Source organism: Dama dama, chromosome 4 (genome assembly GCF_033118175.1).
Source record: "Dama dama isolate Ldn47 chromosome 4, ASM3311817v1, whole genome shotgun sequence".
Taxonomy (NCBI): domain Eukaryota; kingdom Metazoa; phylum Chordata; class Mammalia; order Artiodactyla; family Cervidae; genus Dama; species Dama dama.
In genome coordinates this window covers 62,236,453-62,257,768 of record NC_083684.1, presented here as the reverse complement: position 1 = coordinate 62,257,768, position 21,316 = coordinate 62,236,453, and the positions used below count along the sequence as shown (strand labels likewise).

The 21,316-nt window shown below is 54.9% G+C and overlaps 1 protein-coding gene across 2 annotated transcripts in view; it reads left to right on the top strand.

Annotated features, from left to right (window-relative positions):
• Positions 1–21,316, top strand: part of LRRC4B (leucine rich repeat containing 4B) — a 42,244-nt gene that overhangs the window by 17,066 nt on the left and 3,862 nt on the right. For both annotated transcript variants that reach the window (XM_061139893.1, XM_061139892.1), the window contains exon 2: positions 598–929. In XM_061139893.1, the coding sequence (XP_060995876.1) occupies positions 633–929 (297 nt within the window). In that variant the 5' untranslated portion in view covers positions 598–632. The remainder of the gene's footprint in view (positions 1–597; positions 930–21,316) is intronic.

Below are 21,316 nucleotides of genomic sequence, written 5' to 3'. Positions count from 1 at the left end.
GTGTGTGATGGTGGGTGGGGTGTCCGGGTCCCTGGGAAACCTGGCCTCTGCAAGCACTCCCTGGAGAGAGAAGTGGGGTGAGGGGGCGTCCAGGGGGCCGGACCCCTCCCAGAGGCACGTGCAGGTGGCGAGGGGACTTGGGTGGATGCCGAGACGGGCACCAGATCCTAGCTCTGACTTTCTCAGCTTGGCTCATCACCTTTTGTCTGTCACCTGTGTCTCGTCTGTCTCTCACTCCATCTCCACTTATCGATATCCCTTTGTGAAATCACACAAGGACCCAAGTTTTTAATCTGGCTGATGTCTCCACCTGTCGGCACAGCCTCTCCCCCTAGACTCAGTTTTCTGTTCTGGGAAATGGGCATAAAGTCTTCCCAGCACAGAGATGGTGAGCTGAGGGCCAGCCCCTGCCTCTCTGCCTCCCTCGGCCTGTTGGGCCCACATCACCTGGGACCTGGGGTGGCCTTGATCCCTTGGGTCCTGAGCCTTGATGGCAGCAGCAGCAGAGAGCTGTCTGGACTCGGGGGAGGAGCTGGGCCTCTCGGGGGTGGGGGTCCCTCCGGTCTCTGAGCCTCTTCCTCTCTCCGCTCCCGACAGCCCCCCGGCGCCCAGGCGGAGCATGAACATTGAGGATGGCGCGCGCCCGCGGCTCCCTGTGCCCCCCGCTGCCGCCCGGTAGGATGTCCTGGCCCCATGGGGCCCTGCTGTTCCTCTGGCTCTTCTCCCCGCCCCTGGGGGCCGGCGGGGGCGGCGTGGCTGTGACATCCGCCGCCGGAGGGGGCACCCCTCCGGCCACCTCCTGCCCAGCGGCCTGCTCCTGCAGCAACCAGGCCAGTCGGGTGATCTGCACCAGGAGAGAGCTGGCCGAAGTCCCAGCCAGCATCCCCGTCAACACGCGGTACCTGAACCTTCAGGAGAACGGCATCCAGGTGAGCTGGGCTGATCGCCGTGGTGGGGGCCCTGGGGCAGGGGCACGGGTGGTGGCCGGGCGGCCGGTCCCCCCTCACTGAGCCACCAGCTCTTCGTGCTCGTCCGTCTGTCTCCGGGCACTTCTCGGACACCGTGTGCATCCTCGTTGCTTGAGCTGAGGCTGTGTCTTGCGTTTTCTCAGCATGAGGCTCCTCCCTGTGTCTGGGCTGCAGCAGGACCGCCTGCCTGCCTCCCACAGCTCAGGAGCCGCAGGTCGTGCTGGGGGTGACCCTTCCCTGAGGCCCCCCCCACCCCGTGCCATCTGCACTGCCGTGCCCGCTGCCTGGGGCATTGGGCACATGACACTGGGCCTCAGTTTCTCCATCTGGAAAATGGGGATGATAAGAGCTCTGCCCGCAGGGCAGGTGCGAGGGCTGCTGGACTTCATACTTGTCAAGGGTGTAGACTTGCTCTGGCATGGGGAGCAGCGCTCATTCGCTAGTGGTTCGGGGCTCGCGGCCCCGCGGAGTCTGTATGAGAGCCGGGCGCTCCCAGGTGCTGGCTCCTGCTGGAACCGGGCAGGTGCCATCCGATTATTATTGTGGCTAAGACGGGCCACCCGTGATGCTTTGGGGGCGGGGCTGCACTGTTTTGAAGCAGGTGTCTCCTCTTCTGCTCTGTTGACTCTGGGGCTGGATCATCCTTGGTTGGGGGGGTCGTCCTTGCTTGGGGGGGGGGGGGCGTCCTGTGGGCTACAGAATGTGGAGTTGCGTCCCTGATCACCAGAAGCCAGTAGCATCCCACCTCCTCAGTCCCAACCACATCTCCAGATGTCAGATATCCCCTGGGGACGGAGGGAATCCCCTTTGGTTGAGAACCACGGCAGGGGAGGGATTGTGTGGGTTGGTTTTCTTTTTGGCCGTGAGGCATGTGGGATCTCCTCACCCACGGAACAAACCGTACCTCCTGTGTTAGAAGACCAAATCTTAACCCCTGGACCACCAGGGAAGCGCTGAGAACCACTCGGGTTGGTTGATTGGTTTTTGGCTGTGATGTGCGTCAGGGCCGGCAGGACCTTCCCCAACCAGGGATCAAACTCACGCCCCCTGCTTTGGGAGCACGGAGTCTTAACCCCTGGACCACTGAGGAAGTCAGAGACGCTCTGTTTCAAAGGCCTTTGCTCAATCCGCTGTCCCCATGCAGGCCTCTCCTCTCCCAGCCCGTAGAGCCACAAGAGAAGAGGGGTCTGAGCTAAACTTCCCCTCCCCCACTGCACCTCCTGGCCTAACCCCAGGAAGGGGAAGGGGTCAGGGACCCCCTCTGCCATCTGACTGTCTTGGACTGCCTGAGGACCGGGGCCCCATCTGTGGGGGCAGAGAGGGGACCTCGGGAGGTGGGGGGCGGTCAGTGTCAAGGGAAATGCCAAAGGCCAGGCTGTCGCTTCCTGGGTGGCTGTGGGGCTAGAACGCCTGACATCACCCAGCCCCGCTCCCGCACGACTGTGTTCCCCCCCATCACCCAGCCCCACTCCTGCAGGACTCTGTCCCCCCGGGGCTCCAGGCCGCCACCCCAGCTGCCTCCCCCAAGAGGCTCCCTTTCCCGCTCCCGACCTTGGAGTCCAGCTTCAGTCTCCCGGCTCTGTCCAGGTCTCCCTTAATCGGTCCCTCCATTCCCGCCCGTGTTCCCCGTGCTCCCTCGCCCCGTCCTCCGACATCCCTGTGATGGCGCATTGATGCTGCCAGGCCCTGCTCTCTCCCTGGGTGGCTTCGCCTCCCAGGTGAAGGGAAGGAAGACATAGTTGACTGGGCGGGCACGGCAAGCTGGGGAAGCTGGGACCTGGGAGGCCGAAGCAGGGAGGTGAGCGCATCAGGGATCCTGTCTGCGACGGAGTCACAGAGTCCATGCCACAATGACCTCCCCGTGGTGGGGAGCTGGATGAAAAATTCCACCCCTCCAACAGCCGCTGAGGGCCGGTCCCCACCCAGGTGCCCCCGCCCCCAGCCCTGCCAGATCCTTACTCCGTACACCCGGCCCATCCTCCCGGGGCCTCTACGCAGGCCTGGCAGCGCCCTCTGCCTGGGTGTTGTTCAGTCACTGAGTCGCATCTGACTCTCTGTGACCCCACGGACTGCAGCACGCCAGGCCTCCCTGTCCCTCACCAACTCCCGCGGCTTGCTCAAACTCATGTCCATGGAGGCGGTGATGCCATCCAACCATCTCATCCTCTGTCGTCCCCTTCTCCTCCCGCCTTCAATCTTTCCCAGCATCAGTCTTTTCCAATGAGTCGGCTCTCCGCATCAGGTGGCCACAGTCTTGGAGCCCTCTGCCTGAAACGCTCCAAAACCCCCTCGTCTCTGGAACGAAGTCCAGGCTCTTCTGCGACAACCAGTCACTCTCCCAGCCTTGAGAGGCTGCTCAGACCGTCCCCTCGCCTGAACCTGCCTCTCTTTTGGCCCTGAGGTCCCCCAGGCGAGCCTTCCCTCATCGCCTTCCTCTCTGGATCCACAGTCCCCCAACATCCCTGGCCTTCCCCCTTAACGCTTCCATCATTCAGTATCACTTGGTCGTCTTCCAGGAGGGAGGCTGTAGTGTAGGTACTTGGGACACATCAGTGAGCAAAACCGACACCCAAATGCGTCCTCCCAGTGCCTGCATTCCAGGCCTTTGTCTAAAAGGAAGTGTGTGAATGTGTGTGTGTGCAAAGTCGCTTCAGTCGTGTCCGACTCTTCGCGACGCCATGGACTGCAGCCCGCCAGGCTCCTCTGTCCTTGGAATTCTCCAGGCAAGAATACTGGAGTGGGTTGCCATGCGCTCCTCCAGGGGATCTTCTCAACCCAGGAATCAAACCCACATCTCTTACATCTCCTGCATTGGCAGGCAGGTTCTTTACCACTAGCACCACCTGGGAAACCCAGAAGAAATGTGCTTTGTGTTAAAGATATTAAGGGCTGTGGGGAAGGAGGCTGGATGGGGATGAGGGGGTGGTGGCTGGAGCTTTATAGACACAGGGGTCAGGGCGGACTCATGGAGAAGGTGACATTTGAGCAAATGTTTGTTTTCGGTTGTTTTGTTTGGCTGAGCTGTAAGGCTTGTAGGAGCTTAGTTCTCTCCTAAGGATGGAATCTGAGCCCCCTCCAGTGGAAGCGTGGTGTCCTAACCACTGAACCGGCAGGGAATTCCTCGAGCACGTGTTTGGAGGAGGTGGTGGTGGTGGGGGCGTTCTGGGCAGGGAGCAGCAGGTGCAAAGGCCCCGGGGTGGAGCCTGCCTGGTGTGTAGGAGGAACAGCCAGGAGACTGGCATGGCGAGAGCGGAGTGAGCCACAAGGAGAGGGTGGGGGTGAAGACAGAAAGCGGACAAAAGGGTCACGTGGTCATGGTGAGCGCTTGGCTCTTCTCTGCTGGAGACAGGAGCCAGGGGAGGCTCTGAGCAGAGGACATATGGGCCCTGACTTGGGTTTCTCTCTGGCCAAGGTGTGGGGACCCCAGAGGCAAGAGTGATGGCAGGCACGCCTGTTCAGAGGCTGGTGCAGAGCTCCGGAGAGAGAGGTTGGTGGCCCGGCACACTCCGGGACCGGTTATGGTGGAGGTGGAAAGAAGCGGACAGATCCTGGGTCAGTTTGGAAGGTGGAGACCACAGAATTTTTTCTGCAAAGTGGTTCTAGGAAAAGAGGGAGAGAGGGTGACTCTGTAGGTCTGAGTGGACCCAGTGGTTGGATCTACCTGCCCATGTGTCTATCACCCCATCACCCAGGCCACTGGCCACCAAACCATGTAACCCACACCCCTGTCAGATTACACATGTATGAATTTATTACAAAAGTCATGCAAAGGTCTACAGCATCCATGGATCGCATGTTATAAAGCTTACACAAAAATGGCTACGTTAAAGGATGGTGTGTGTGTGCGTGCTCAGTCGTGTCCAACTCTTTTGTGACTCCAGCATGGATCGTAGCCTGCCAGGCTCCTCTGTGCATGGGATTCTCCAGGCAAGAATACTGGAGTGGTTTGCCATTTCCTTCTCCAGGGGATCTTCCCGACCCAGGGATCGAACCCTCACCTCCTGCATTGGCAGGCAAGATTCTTTACCACTGAGCCACCCGAAAAGCCCATTAAAGGATGGCAAGCGTGTCTTTTTTTATTTTTTGGCTGAGCCATGTGTCATGTGGGATCTTAGTTCCCTGACCAGGGATCGATCCCACGCCCCCCGCAGTGGAAGCTTGGAGTCTTAACCACTGGACCACCAGGGAAGTCCCCAAGTGTGGCAGGCATGTCTTAAAATCCTAGCACTTCCGTTTCTCACCCCTGGAGGTTCTTGCACCCCACCCCCACTCTGGAGAGCACTGATACCCCCCCCAAACCGCATGTTCCCTGAGGTCAGGGAATGTCCAGTCCACAAAAGCAGATGATTTGAAGTGTCTAGTGGAATCATACACCCTTGGTGGACACAGACAGATAGCAGGAGAAGTGAGGTCACCTTAGTTACCAAATAACTTTTTAATTATTCAGATTTTAAAAACTGAAATAACTCACCCTTAGTCCTACCACCTAGATATAATAAATAACTACTGTTTACAGTTTGTTTTAAAGCCTTCCTGGCTCTTTTCTGTGCCTATGTAAATATGCTTTTGAATTATTTATCCCAGAATAAACACAAATTAATTTAGGAAAACTAGGAAAGATATCTAAGTAAGAACACAGGGACAAAAGTCAAGTGTAATCCGACAATCACAGGTAACTCCCATTAACATTTGGTGTCTTTTCATTCAGAGACTCAGCACACACACCTCCGTGCGTATGACAGGTTCAGGTCTCTAAAGAGATATTTTGCTTTTATTTTTTAAAAGAAAAAATGCAATCACCCCATTTCACACTGGTTTGCAACTGACTTTTGGCACCTAGGAGTTTAACCATGAACATCTTTCTCCCTGATTCTGATACTTGTCTATTGTACGTTTGTGTGTGGTCAGTCGTGTCCGACTCTGAGACCCGGTGGACTGTAGCCCTCCAGGCTCCTCTGTCTATTACTTGTATTTTAACCACCACATTGGATTCCAATATGTGGGCGTCGGGTTAATTCACTTGTCCCTTCTTATTTCCACTGTTTTAACTGATATAAACAATACTGCAATGAACATCCTCAGTGCTTGTTCTTTGTACCATTCTGGATTCTGCCTTGGGAGTAAATTCCTAGAAATGGGATGGTGAGGTGTGGGAGGCTGTGACCTCCCCAAACACGCATGCACACGCCCGAGGCCTGGCACCATAGAGGTGGCTGGGGTTGGGAGATTCAAGAGCCACCCCCCGCCCCCCTTGTCCGTGATCACCTGCTTGTCATCTGGGCTCCCAGCCAGATGGTCACCTCCCTGAGGGCAGGGACTTCCCCCACTCCCTTCTGCTTCCCCAGAACCCAGATCAGAGCCTGGCACGCACTAGGCGCTCAGCAGGTGTCTGTCTGAGGATAGAAGGCCAGCCCCAGGGGAGCCTCCGTGAGCTGTAGCAAGCCAGTCCTGCAGCCCCCCTCCCCAAGAACTGGGGGCAGCCCTCAGGTTCAGTCACCTGATCCCACTCACCCCGGCTTGCAGTCCAGCAAGGGTGAGAACCACACCGGGAGCGCAGCGCCCATGTAGCCGCCGGGACAGGGGGCCGGGCCCTCGGAGATGCTTTCTAGGCAAAGCCCTAGGGACTCACCTTCCCTCAGTCCCGATGCCACTCAGGCCGGGCACCTGCCCACCCTGGCCGGCTCGGGGACACCCCTGCTCCCCCGGATCCTCTGGGTCCAGGTAGACGCCGTGGCTCTGCACGGAGCTCAGCCAGCTCACCCCTTCCCAGCCCTGGGCGGCGGGGGGTCCTCTCTGGGACCCCTCCCTCAGTCACAGCCTCGACCTCCTCTCCTCATCCCCACTCTGTTCTCCTCCCCACCCCCACCAGAGCCGACCATCCGTGTGTGTTTACTCTGGATCTTTCTGCTTGTGTGTGTTCTTGCAAAATGCTTATTGTTGCTTTGTGTGCATGCGTTGTTAATTTATGTAAATGAAGCTGCGTTATAGACGGCTTCCTTTGTCTCGCTGTTTTCACCGGGCCTGGGTTGTTAAGAGCCTTCCACGTCGCTCTGTGTGTGTGTGTCTGTGTATGTATACTCGGTTGCTTTAACTGCTGCAGAATTCCCTTGATGGGACGCCCCCACCAACACCCCCCAGCCCGCAGGAAGCTTCAAGCTGCCCCCACCACAAGCCCTCCCTCAGGAGCCCCTTGGGGGCTGCGGTGGGATCATGTCTTCGGAATGCACGCCAGGGGAATTCAGAGGACATGATGCACTTGACCTTACAAAGTACACTGACCTGCCCAAGCTTCTGTGGGCTGCCCTGGTTCCTCTGGGGCCCACCATGGGGTCCTGTGGGCAATGTGTGGGAATCACTTGACTAGGAAATACGCTTCCATCCTAAGGAGATGCTCAGTGTTGTGCTGAAGGCTGGGTGGCCCAACAGCCAAAACACAGACACAGCCTGGGCTCCGGGTGATTGGACATCGGTTCAGGGAATCACCGAGCATCCTGATGACAGGACATTCATGCACCGATTTAAAATGGAGTTTCAGGGGCTTCCCTGGTGGGCCAGTGGTAAAGAATCTGCCTTTCAAGGCAGAGGACATGGGTTCGATCCCTGTTCAGGGAATTAAGATCCCATATGCAGTAGAGCAACTAAATGCAAGCGTTGCAACTACTAAAGCCTGCACGCTCCCGAGCCAGCGCACAACTGCAGAGTCCATGTCCCTCATCAAAAGATCCTTCCTGCCACGACCAAGACCCAGCACAGCCAAATAAATTAATAAATGTTTAAAATGAAGTTTCGAAGACTACTGAAGGACACCGGGAAATGCTCAGAAGATCATACTGAACTTTTCAAAGGATGCAAGTAGTGTGTCCAATGTGTCTTTAAATTTTAATTTAAAATTAAAACAAAATCCAGGGACCACTCAGACATGTTAGCAGTTCCTTTTTTTTTTTTTTTTTGGCCACGCTGCGGCTTATGAAAGCTCAGCTCCCCAAACAGGGAGTGGCCCTGGGCCCAGAACTGTAAAAGCACTGAGTCTTAACCACTGGGTCGCCAGGGAATCCCTTGAATTTCTTCTTGATGTCTTCTTCATTCTCTAAATTTTCTACAGTGAGGGTATTTAACACTTTTTGAAACCGGGAAAAGATTAAACTTAAAAAATAACGAGTATAGGGCTTCCCTGGTGCCTCAGTGGTTAAAAATCCACCTGTCCATGCAGGGGACTCAGGTTCGATCCCTGATCCAGGAAGATCCCACATGCCTTGGAGCAACAAAGCCCATGTGCCACAACTACCGAGCCTGTGCTCTGGAGCCTGAGAACTGCAACTACTGAGCCCTCCTGCCTAGAGCCCGTGCTCCGCAACAAGAGAAGTCACCGCAAGGATAAGCCCGAGCACAGCTGGAGAGTGGCCCCCACTCCCTGCAACTAGAGAAAAATCCATGCAGCAAGGAAGACCCAGCAGAGCCCAGAATAAATGCAACTGTTAAAAACAAAAATAAGTACAAAATGTTACACAAGTCAAAGGAAGAAGCCTACACTGGGACTTACTCACCTTTCCCTGGAGAAGGGAGAAAGAACTAGAGTTTGTGGAAGATTTGCCCCGACTCGTTTGTTCCTGTAACAGCGGGATTGCTCCCATCTGACGGGTGGGGGAACAGGGGCACAGGCGGCTTGTCCCCCTGCTTGTCCAAAGTCACCCAAATCACGGTGACCCTGACAGCTTGCCCCAGGTCCCAGGAGCCAGAGCGGAAAAGCGAGGCCCTGCCAGCCAGGCTTCAGCTTCAAGAAAGTCAGTCTGTTGCAGAGAAGAACCCACCGTGGTGCGTGACCGAGGTGACAGTTTGTGATTTTCTGGGCGGTCGAGTCCTACCAGCATCAGGAAACAGGGAGTTTTTGACCAGATGGACTTTTCCCAGCCAGAGCTCTTGAAGGAAGGGAATGGTGAGCAGAGTGGGTGCAGAAGGACCCTCTCTGGGGGTCAGCAAGGGCAGGCTGGTGGGATTCCCCATCCAGGGTCACTGGGGCAGGAAGGGACAGCCAGCCTCAGGAGTCACGCCCAGGCTCCCAGGACTGGATGCCTAACTCGACCTCCCCAGCTTCCATCCTGACTCTCGTTTCCTCCTTCCTTCCCTTGGAAGCGCCCCCCAGAACCCCGGGTCATCCCAGCGCCCCCCAGAACCCCGGGTCATCCCAGCGCCCCCCAGAACCCCAGGTCATCCCAGCACCCCCCAGAACCCCGGGTCATCCCAGCGCCCCCCAGAACCCTGGGTCATCCCAGCGCCCCCCAGAACCCCGGGTCATCCCAGCGCCCCCCAGAACCCCGGGTCATCCCAGTGCCCCCCAGAACCCCGGGTCATCCCAGCGCCCCCCAGAACCCCGGGTCATCCCGTCCCCCTCTCTGGCACTTAGTTTCCGCATCTGTCAGACGGGACTCTGGAAGCCTTGTCAGTTTCTTCCTGACTTATTTTCATTATGACATGTAACACACACACAAATAGAACATGGAGTGAATGTCCAGCTCAAAAAGATCATCAGAAAGAGAAGGGCTGGGACTTTCCTGGTGGTCCAGTAGCTAGGAATCTGCCTGCCAATGCAGGGGACACGGGTTGGATCCCTGGTCTGGGAAGATCCCACATGCCTCAAGACAACTAAGCCCAAGTGCACCACGACTATTGAGCCTGAGCCCTGGAGCCCGGGATCCACAGCTACCAGAGCCCAAGTGCCCTAGAGCCCGTGGTCCCTAAAAGAGAAGCCCAAGTAGCTGCATCGGAGAGCAACCACCACTCTCTGCAGCTAGAGAGAGCCCGCATGTAGTGATGAAGACCCAGTGCAGCCAAAAGTAAATAGTTAAATGGAAAAAAAAGAAAGGCTCCTAGCTTCCACTGCACAGGGTGAGGGTTCGATCCCTGGTCGAGGAATGAAGATCCCACATGGTGTGTGACACGGCCAAAAAGTAAACTTTAAAAAAAAAGAGAGAGAAGGGCCACGTAAACACCGCCAGGACAAGAAATGGAACGTAAAGAACCCTGGACCCTCCCCCAGCGTCCTCGCTCTGGGCAGCTCCCCTCCTGCACTTCTGGCTGCTTCTGCTCCGCACACCTCCTGAAACGCGTCCCTGGGGTTTCCTGTGGCCATGGCTGCACCCCTTTCCCTTCCATATTGTCGGGTCACGTTCTATCCATTGCAGATACCTCAGTTCCTCTTTGCATTTCTGTTGATGGGCATTTGGCCACGCCAAGCAGCATGTGGGATCTTAGTTCCCCGACCAGGGACCAAACCCACACTCCCTGCATTGGAAGCGCAGAGTCTTAACCACTGGACCACCAGGGAAGTCCTGTTAATGGGCATTTGGATTGTCTCCAGGTTAGGGCTCTCACAGGCTTCCCTGCTGGCTCAGTGGGTAAAGAATAGGCCTGCCAACGCAGAAGTCACAGAGGGTATGGGTCCACTCCCTGGGTCGAGAAGATCCCCTGCAGGGGGGCATAGCAACCCACTCCTGTATTCTTGCCTGGAGAATCCCATGGACGGGGGAGCCTGGTGGGGTCCATGGGGTCGCACAGAATCGGACACAGCTGAAGCCCCTGAGCACACACGCAGAGTGAGAACTCTGCCTGCTTTTAGATTTAGTCTTTCCGAGTGGGAGGAGATGTGGGTGGACCCCCTCCCCCGTTTATCCCTAGAGAGTGGGCTGCCTGCCTCGGGCTGGGGTGGGAGGGGCGGCAAGGCTGCCTCAGAGTCAGGTGTGTGGGTGAGTGGGCCCAGGAAATGATGCCACACACCTCAGGCCTCACGGGGCAAGTCCTGTGCCAGCAAGCTGGTCTGCTTCTTTGAACATCGGACGCCCAGGTGTTCGCTCTGGTACCTACCTTGATGGAGGCAGAATCCTTCAGGACTCGGCCTCCCATCTCTCCCCACTCCAGCCTCCTGCATCCCGGGCAGGACACTGGCCCTTCCTGCTCCCTCCTAGCTCACCACCTTCACGTACGCTGTTCCCTTTTTCTGAATGCTGTTCCACTCTCCCACTCACCTGGGCAACCCCGGCCCTTAGGATGGTGGGGGATTGTTGAGATTTGACTCACGAGTCCTCCGACACATTATGGAACCCACTGGGGCCTCAGTTTTTTCATCAGCAAGATGGGGATAATGGTCCTTCCATCTTACAGCTGCCAAGAAATTCCATGTCTCTAAGCTATGGACCAGCACGTACTGAGCGCCACTGTGTGCCATGCGGTCTTGGGGCCCTGGACTCAGCACCTCAGCAGATCTGATGCGGGAAGAGCGCCCTGGGCCTTAGCACGCACGCACACAGCCGATGAACAGTGTGGTGGTTAGAGATGAATAGCAAAGGGGCGCAGCCATATGTATACATGTGTCCACTGTCCCCCAAAGCCCCCGCCTCCCCTCCAGGCTCCCCGTGCTCTACAGGAGGCCCCTGTTCGACCCCCGAGCCTTACCCACCAGGCCGCAGGGCTCGGCCTGTAAGGATGGCTGGGCGGGGTCTGTCTGAGCACAGTGGCTGTCCAGGGAGCCGACACGTGGACATCAGGCGGTCTCCTCTCCCGCCCTGGCCTGAGCACCCCCTGCCGCCCCATGTAGCTGAGGAGGGCCAGCGCATGGAGCATGCTGAGAGGTTGGTTTCAGCCGCCCTCTCCCATGATGGTTCCTGGGGGAAGCAGGGGAGGGCTGCCCCTGTCCCCCTGGAGCCTCTCGGAGCCCCTGTTAGAGCGGTGCCTGGTGCGGCCCGGAACCTCCTAGCAGGGACACATTTGTTGGATTTGTTGTCGGCAGTGATGGAGTGATGATGGAGAAGATGCTCCGTTCTGGGTGGCCCCTGGGCGGGGCCGTGTTGTTGAGATACATGTTTGTTCTCAGTCCTCAGGGCCCGTGTTCCCGTGTTCCAGAGGGGGAGGCCCCAGGGGGCCGAGTCTTAGGCCTGGGCGGGGGGCTCAGTGAGCAAGATGGGAGCCCTCAGTGGCCCGCACGCTTGCCCAGCTCCGGCCACATCCTCGCAGTCAGACAGATCCCCGCTGAAGTCCCTGACCTCAGAGAAGGAAGAAATAGAAGGAGTCGTCATAAAAGCAGCGGGTACAGGAAAAAAAGAAACAAACAAACAAAAAAACCGTGAGCGTGGACTTCCCGGGCAGGCCAGTGGTTAAGACTCTGTGCTTCGGACCCAGAGGGGTGTGAGTTCGATCCCTGGTTGGGGAACTAAGATCCCCCATGCCGTGGGGCAACTAAGCTCGAGCACCCCAGCTACTGAGCCCGAGTACCTCAACTAAGACCCAGCGCAGCCCAAGGGGGGGAAGAAAAAGTGAACCTAAAATAATTAACGAGAAGAAAAAACCAGGAAGCTTACTAAATTTTTGTTTGCGGTTCATTACGTTCAAAACCTATCAGAGCGATTTATCTTCATAGTGTTCAGATGAACAATTCGCCTCATGATTCTCCAACCACAGTTAAATTTTTAATAAGGGATTTCTTGACAGTTTATTTTCTTAAAAATCCCAACAGAACATAGTGGGTTTGTTTTTTTTTTTTCCCCCAGCTTTAATAGCATTTATCTACCACCACTGAAGTGGAAAGTCCCCTAATTTATAGGAAAGGTTACAGGATGGAAGGAGCGGGGGAGAAGTCCCCGGCGGGGAGGGAGGTGGTCAGGGACAAGACCACATTCCCAGGCCTGCCTGACTACTGTTTGCATCCATGATAATTAGCACAGAGCCAGGCTCATGGGTGGGGGTGGGGAGGGCTTGGCAAATGTGTGCTTACAGGGGGAAGGGACTCAGGTGGCTAGGACCCCAGGCTCAGCTTCTCTGTCATATCACTGGATGTCAGCGTTCCCTCGAGCCAGAGACGTCAGGCTGGGAGGGCAGGGGGACTTGCCTGCTCCGAGAAGCCAGTCCCCACCTTGTCCATCCCACTGTGGGCCAGTGGACACAAGGGTGAGCCGGCCTTTAGCATCAGAGAGGGTTTGGGGAGGGGTTTCAGATGGCGCTGGGTGAAGGGACCGCAGGCCTGCCTCTCCCCTGCAGCCAGGGCACCTCCCCAGATCTGTTTACACCATCACCACTTAAATGATCATTTGCATAATTAGTATGCTGGGTGTCTCTGGTCCCCTCTCAAGGTCGGGCTCTGGGAAGTCGGCTGTGGCTGTGTCTTGTCCCTGCTGGATTCCCAGAGCCCAGCACAGTGCTTGACACATAGCAGGCACTCAAAGAGTATCTTCCGAATGAGCAAGTCAGCATGTGGGTAACGGGCTCTGCAGCTCAGAGAAGCGAGATGGAACCCACAGAAGCCCCGCCGTCTGGGTTTAGGTGTGGGCGTGGTGGAGAAGTGGTATTTCGATTCAGGAGAAACGGACAGAGTCCTTGTTCTGCTACTCTGGAGCTGTGAGACTGGAGGCAAATGACTTCACCTCGGTGAACCTCCGTGTCCTCAGCTGTAAACCACCAACTGTGCAGAGAGAAGGCAAGGGCATGTGGTTGGTCATCTCCATGTGACAAGATTTCCACAAGGATCAAAGCAGATCACAACCTCAGAGTGTTTACCACAGGGTCTGCTAAATGCTAAGCACTCAACAAATACTAGTTTCTCCGTTTGACTTGTTAGGAACCTGCCTTGGAGCGCCCTTTGTTAGAGTCAGAGATGGGATCAGCCTTGTATTGTCTGGAACAAGAGGAGAGGAGTTGACTGGCTTTGATCTTTAGGTGGCTGTTGTTCAGTTGCTCAGTTGTGTCTGACTCTTTGCAACCCCATGGACTGCAGCACGCCAGGCTTCCCTGTCTTTCACTATCTCTGGGAGTTTGCTCAAACTCATATCCATTGAATCAGTGATGCCATCCAACCATCTCATCCTCTGTCATCCACTTCTCCTCCTGCCCTCAATCTTTCCCAGCATCAGGGTCTTTTCCAATGAGTTGGCTCTTCACATCAGGTGGCCAAAGGATTGAAGCTTCAGCTTCAGCATCAGTCCTTCCAATGAATATTCAGGGTCGATTTCCTTTAGGATTGACTGGTTTGCTCTCCTTGCTGTCCAAGCGACTCTCAAGAGTCTTCTCCAACACCACAGTTTGAAAGTATCAATTCTTCAGTGCTCAGCCTTCTTTATGGTCCAACTCCCACATCCATACATGACCACTGGAAAAACCATAGCTTTGACTCACACCATGGATGCTCTCCAAATGAGCCTTGTCCATTCTAAGCCTTGACTAAGCCTTGGCCTGGGTGCAGAGAAGGCAGAAATGATTTATATGGCGTCTACTCATGAAGTTTCACAGCCCAGACAAGGAGACATATGCACTGAAGCAGCATGATAAGGGTCTGCTAAGAGAATGCCTGTGACGAGTCAGTGAGCACAAGGCCAGAGAGAGACTCCTGGCAGAAGGCAATTGGAACGTCCCAGGGAACTAGAAGCCCAGGTGGCGTTAATGGTAAAGAACCTGCCTGCCGGTGCAGGAGACATAAGAGACATAGGTTCGATCCCTGGTTTGGGAAGATCCCCTGGAGGAGGGCATGGCTGCCCACTCCAGTATTCTTGCCTGGAGAATCCCATGGACAGAGGAGCCTGGCGGGCTACAGTCCATGGGGTCGCAGAGAGTCGGACACAACTGAAGCGACTGAGCAGCGATAGCAGGCATTCCAGGCGGAGGGCACAGCCTGTGCGGAGGCAGAGAGGCCAGGTGAGTGACCAGAACCTCGTATGTCTCCCTGTGGCCAGAGCAGAGGGGAGGCCAGCGGGGCAGGTCCTACAGAGCCTCCGACACCAGGCTGAGGGTCACAGGGAGCCGTGGGAGGGCTGTGAGCAGGGTCGTGGCAGGATCTGAACTGCACTTCAGACAGTTCTGGCAGCCGATATACAGAAAGCGGCCAGGGAAGAAGCCAGAAGCCCGGAGGTACGACAGTTGTTAACGGTCATCATCAGCCTCATCAACAATGTAAAAATATGTATTACTGCCTGCTTGCCGTGTCCCGGACACTCACTGTCTTGCCCGAGCCTCACAATGCTGCAGGACCTGCAAGGAAAATGGTCTCAAGAGACGTTAGGACACCTGGCCAAGCTCGCACCGCTGGTCAGCAGCAGAGCCGAGATTCGAACCCAGCCAGCGCTGACTCCCACCCGCAGCCCCCGCCCCCAGTAAGGGTGCTCCCCAGTCACCCTGCAGAGAGGAGGAGGGAGAGAAGACTGGAATCCTGTTAAAAATAAAGGGACTCACTATTTAAAGCAAGCCTACAGCGCCTCCTCAGTAAACCCGGGCTTCCCTTCTCCGCCACACCCCCGGCCTGCGGCCTGCTTATTCCCGAGTGCATCATTAAAGGGACTGGTGGGGAGACCCCCCCAGCCCCGCCCGGGGAGTGCCCCTGCAGCTCCCGTCACACACCCCCTTTTGAAGGGGACAAAGCACGTGGACCAGGAGCAGCTGCAGCCCTGGGCTGGGCCGGGACGCGCCTTTGGGACGTGTGTGCTTTCAGTTGCTTTGTGCAGAGAACCAGGGAGACCTGGGCCCACCTACCAGCTGTGGGCTTCCCCCAGGCCCAGTGAGCAGCCCTGCTGAGTCACTCGACCTTGCTGAGCCATCTGATCTCCGAAACGAGGCATGATGCTCTGCAGTGCCCAGGTTGGAACCTCGCTGAGCAGTTCCTTCTGCGAACATGCGCTAATAGCACCCGCCCCACCGGCCTGGGCAGGACAAGCTGGGCTGGTGGTTGGGGATGCCCAGCCCAGAGCCTGGCACTCATCGCTGCAGCTCAGATGCTGCCTGCGGGTGCCAAGTCGAATCTCACCAAGTACCTCATGTCCTCCAGTCAGCTCTGCAGGCCTGGTGTTGAAGGTGCCCTTCCATGGAGAACAGTCCTCCTTCATTTGCTCCTTCAGAATTGCCCTACCCTGGCTCAATAAATAGGCAAAGAATGGATGGATGAATGAGAGACATTTGGGCTGGGTTCAAGAGTATGGACCAGAAAGAGGGCTGATGAATGTGGAAGAATTGATGCTTTCAAACTGTGCTGCTACAGAAGACTCTGGAGGGTCCCGTGGACAGCAAGGAGATCCAACCAGTCCATCCTAAAGGAAATCAGTTCTGAATATTCATTGGAAGGACTGATGCTGAAGCTGAAGCTCCAATCCTTTGGCCACCTGATGCCAAGAGCTGACTCATTGGAAAAGACCCTGATGCTGGGAAAAACTGAGGGCAAGTGAAGAAGGGGACAACAGAGGATGAGATGGTTGGATGGCATCACTGATTCAATGGACATGAACTTGGATGAACTCCGGGAGATGGTGAGGAACAGGGAGGCCTGGTGTGCTGCAGTCCATGGGGTCGCAAAGAGTCGGACACGACTGAGTGACTGAACAAGAAGAAGAGGGTCAGTTCAGTTCAGTCGCTCAGTTGTGGATGACTCTCTACGACCCCATGGACTGTAGCACAACAGGGTGGGCGGGAGTTTTCCAGGTGGATGAAAAGGGAAAGGCATTCTGAGCAGGGTAAGAGTGTATGCCGAGTGAGATAGTTCTAGAAGTTGACAGTGGCTGAAATGCAGCTGGAGTGATGGCTTCAGGTGAGAGGGCCAAGCCAGGCTTCCAAGGCAGGCTGAATCTCCCCGGAGGGCACTAGGGAGCCATGGAGGGCTCTAGAGGAAGGCAGAGGCCGGGTCAGCTCCAGCTGTGGCAAGGCCCTGGGGATGGACTCCAGGGGAAGAGATTGGCGGCTGGGAAGCTGAGGCCTGAACTAGGCTGTAGGAACAGAGGAAGCGTGAGATATTCAAAAGGGACAGAACTGGCTGGCTTGCTGGTCGACCAGCCCTAACATGGGGAGGCTGTGGACAATACAGGGTGCAAAGCTACATTCCTGCTTTTGACTGGGAAGGCGGGCTGGAGAACAGGGACCCCAGAAAGAGTGGGGGCAGGGTGGGGCATGTGGATGGATTTGCTGGGAACTAGGGAGGACCACAGGGCGTTGTGTGACTCAGACAGGGTGAGGGGGCAATGGGGCGGCTCCCAGAAGTTCTTTTTATTTATTGGTTGGTTGGTTGGTTTGGCTGCACCTGGTCTTAGCTTCGGCACGCGAACTCTTAGTTACGGCATGAGGCATCTAATTCCCTGACCAGGGATGGAACCCAGGCCCCCCGCACTGGGCGTGTGGAGTCTTAGCCACTGGACCACCAGGGAAGTCCCTCCCAGGGGATCTTGCCGGCACCTGGGCCAGCAACCCCTGTGTTCTCAGCTTCTCAGTCTGAACCCTCAAGTCTGACCTTTGAAGAGCCCACCTCATTCTCCTCTGCCTAGTGATTAGTAATGACTGGATATTACTGTTATTATTATTGTTGCTATTAATAGAAACAGCCACTAAAAGGCCTGCTTGGGGCTTTGCCAGCGTTTCCCAGGGTGATGAGGAAAGGCAGCCTGTGAGAAGGGTTCTGTGGCTATTATATTTGGGAAAACTCAGACTTGAGCAAAGCAAAGGGCCGGCCGGTTTGATCGGGAAAGCTTTTGGTCATGCTGCTGTTTAGAAGCTCGCGGGATGGGTGGGCGAGAGGACACACTGGGCTCTTTCTGGGGTCGCTCAGAGGAGGAAACCCAGGCTCCCGTGGCCCACGCAGCAGGGCTGGGGCTCCAGGGCCTCTGAGAGCTGCCAGGCCAAGGCTTTCCAGCCCCGCTTCTTCTCAGCCCCGACCGCAGGCACAGACCTGGCTGCATCCGCATCGATGCGCCACATCGTCCCCAGACCAGCCCTCCCTAGCCACATCCAAGTCTAAAGATGAGCCTGTTCACTGCAGGAAACGAGATGAGGCAGGAGCGTATTAAGGAAAAGAAAAAACTGATCTTGTCAATTCCATCTCTGAAAGCAGGTGTAGCTCCGGGAGGAGATTCTAGGTGGGCACAGAAGGCAGGTTTTAGAAGCATGTTCATGAAATGGGGAAGGCTCACAATATCCTATTATTGAGGGGAAAGGCAGGAACCTGCTGCTAAGGGTGTGGCCTGTCAAACACAAAATCAGACCTCAAAGACTTTGTGTGGAAAGAGTGTAAAATAGGGGCTTCCCTGGTGGGTCAGTGGTAAAAGACTCCACTGCCAAAGCAGGAGACACAGGTTCAATCCCTGGTCCCGGAAGATCCCACATGCGGCGGAACAGCTAGGCCCGTGGGCCACAAGCATTGAGCCCGTGCCCTAGAGCCTGTGCTCAGCGCCAAGAGAGGCCACCACAATGAGAAGCTGAAGCATCGCAACTAGAGATCAGCCCCCACTTTCTGCAACTAGAGAAAAAGCCTGCGCAGCAATGAAGACCCAGCTCAGTAAAAACAAATTTAAAAAAGAGATCGTAAAATATGTCATATGTAAGTTCTCCCCTGGATTACATGCTGAAACCATAATGTTGCTGTTCGGTCACCAGTGAGTGTATGAAACTCGCTCAGTCGTGTCCGGATCTTTTCGACCCAATGGACCATACAGTCCATGGGATTCTCCAGGCCACAATACTGGAGTGGGTGGCCGTTCCCTTCTCCAGGGGATCTTCCCAACCCAGGGATCGAGCCCAGGTCTCCCACATTGCAGGCAGATTCTTTACCAGCTGAGCTACTGGGAAATCCAGTTCACTTGCTAAGTCGTGTCCGACTCTTTGCGACCCCATGGACTGCAGCACGCCAGGCTTCCCTGTCCTTCACCATCTCCCGGAGTTTGCTCAGACTCATGTCCATTGAGTCAGTGATGCCATCCAACCATCTCATCCTGTGTTGTCCCCTTCTATCTTGGAACTATCAAGCTAATCATTCATTAAAATTGATTTCATCTGTCTTGGGTCTTTTTTTTTTTAATGGGGCCTCTAGGAAATTGACAATTAAACACGTAGCGGGTGTCATGCTTCTGTTGGGTCGTGCCTGCAGGAATGGTGGCTCTTGTTTTACGATGATAACTGCACCAGGAATAACGTTGTTCCTTATCCTGGGGTGCTTCCCAGGTTAGAGTCTCTTTTTTTAAGGTTTTAAGGTGTTTTTCTACGTAAAAGTAATTTGTATTCATTAAAGAGAAAGCATAACTTAAGAAAAATAACTGAAGTCCATAATCCCCAGCTGCTGGAGTTCACCACCAAGAAGTGGCTAGGGCATGTCCTTGCGGCCTTTTCTTGCTGCGTATATGCGCACACCCAGTTCCTTGGCTGCTTTTTTTTAAGTTCTATGAGGTCATAAGCACACTGTCTGCTATTTAGGGTTCTCCATTATCCCCTTAATATTCGAATGCAAGCGTCTCCGTGGCATAACTAGGCTGCAGAAAAGCTGTCTGGTGGCTGTGCGGTCTCCGGTGCCTTGCTGTAACCAGCACGGTGATTGATGAGGAGAATCTGGTAAGATTAGATTCTGCGTCCCACGCCCAGCCCAGCGCTGCCCCTTCTGTGGTCCATCAACCTCCACCCTGACAGGTGGCAGCCAAGTGCAGGGGTGAAGAGCTGGGGCTCTGGAGCCAGACAACCTCGGTCGGATCCCAGATCTGCCAGCCCCTCCTGTGCACCCTGGGCCAGTCACTGCGTCTCTCTGAGCCTCCACTTCCTCCCGCTTTGTCCTCATTCTGTCACTCAGTCGTTCCCACTCTCTGCTACCCCACTGACTGCGGCACGCCAGGCCTCCCTGTCCATCACCAACTCCTGAAGCCTGCTCAAACTCACATCCATCGAGTCGGTGATGCCACCCAACCATCTCATCCTCTGTCGTCCCCTTCTCCTCCTGCCTTCAATCTTTCCTAGCATTGGGGTCTTTTCTGACAAGTCAGTTCTTTACATCAGGTAGCCAAAGTATTGGAGCTTCAGCTTCAGCATCAATCCTTCCAATGAATATTCAGGATTGATTTCCTTTAGGATTGACTGGTTTGATCTCCTTGCAGTCCAAGGGACTCTCAAGAGTCTTCTCCAACACCACAGTTCGAAAGCATCAATTCTTCAGCGCTCAGCCTTCTTTAGGGTCCAACTCTCACATCTGTACATGACTACTGACAAAAATCCATAGCTTTGACTACATGAATCTTTGTCAGCAAAGTGATGTCTCTGCTTTTGAACATGCTGTCTAGGTTAGTCATAGCTTTCTTCCAAGGAGCAAGCATCCTTTAATTTTATGGCTGCAGTCACTGTCCACAGTGATTTTGGAGCCCAAGAAAAGAAAATTGGTCACTGTTACCACTTTTTCCCCATCTGTTTGCCATGAAGTGATGGGACTGTATGCCATGATCTTAGTTTTTTGGATGTTGAGTTTTAAGCCAGCTTTCCCACTCTCCTCTTTCACCCTCATCTTCCCACTTAGATGGACATAACTCATAACCCCTCGTGTGACACCCTCAAGGATGAATGTGTTTGGCCATCCGATATTAGAAAGATACTCATATACAGCATTTATGTTTACAGCACCCCCAAGGATCTCATACTTCTTAAATCTGGGAATGTTCTAGAGTGGAATGTTTGACTAGTCACAAGAAGGGGATCAATAAAAGCTTTAAACAACTTCACATGAGTTCGGATCAGGTTTTGCCACCAAATGGGGTTTGGTGCCAAAGTTATTGAGAAACCTGGCTTTTGGAGCTCTATGGATTTCATAGTTACTCTACGGATTTCAGGGCAATTTGTCGGATTGACTGAGTTGTTGGTCATAAAGCATTTAGAATAGCTTCTGGCACCCAAGAAGTATCCAATGCATGTTAACTGCTGGCATAACTTTTTTTAAAAAATCTTTTGGCCATGCCACACATCATGTGGGATCTTAGTCCCCCAAACAGAGACTGAACCCGTGTCCCCTGCATTGGCAGCACAGAGTCAACAACTGGGCCACTAGGGAAGTCCCTAACTTTTTTTAATCTCTTTTTTTTGGCCATGTCACAAAGCTTGTGAAATTTTAGTTCCTTGCTGCTGCTGCTGCTAAGTCACTCCAGTCGTGTCTGACTCTGTGTGACCCCATAGACGGCAGCCCGCCAGGCTCCCCCGTCCCTGGGATTCTCCAGGCAAGAACACTGGAGTGGGTTGCCATTTCCTTCTCCAATGCATGAAAGTGAAAAGTGAAAGTGAGGTCGCTCAGTCGCGTCCTACTTTTAGAGACCCCACTGACTGCAGCCTACCAGGCTCCTCCGTCCATGGGATTTTCCAGGCAAGAGGACTGGAGTGGGGCGCCACTGCCTTCTCCATTAGTTTCCTTGACCAGGGACCAAACTGGAGCACTTGGCAGTGAGAGCTTGGAGCCCTAATCACTGGACCACCAGGGGATTTCCTATATTTAATCTTTCTGATTAAATTCTATATATAGGATAAAATGCCTCCCATGTTACGGGTGGGCTTCCCTGGTGGCTCAGCTGGTAAAGAATCTGCCTGCAATGCTGGAGACCTGGGTT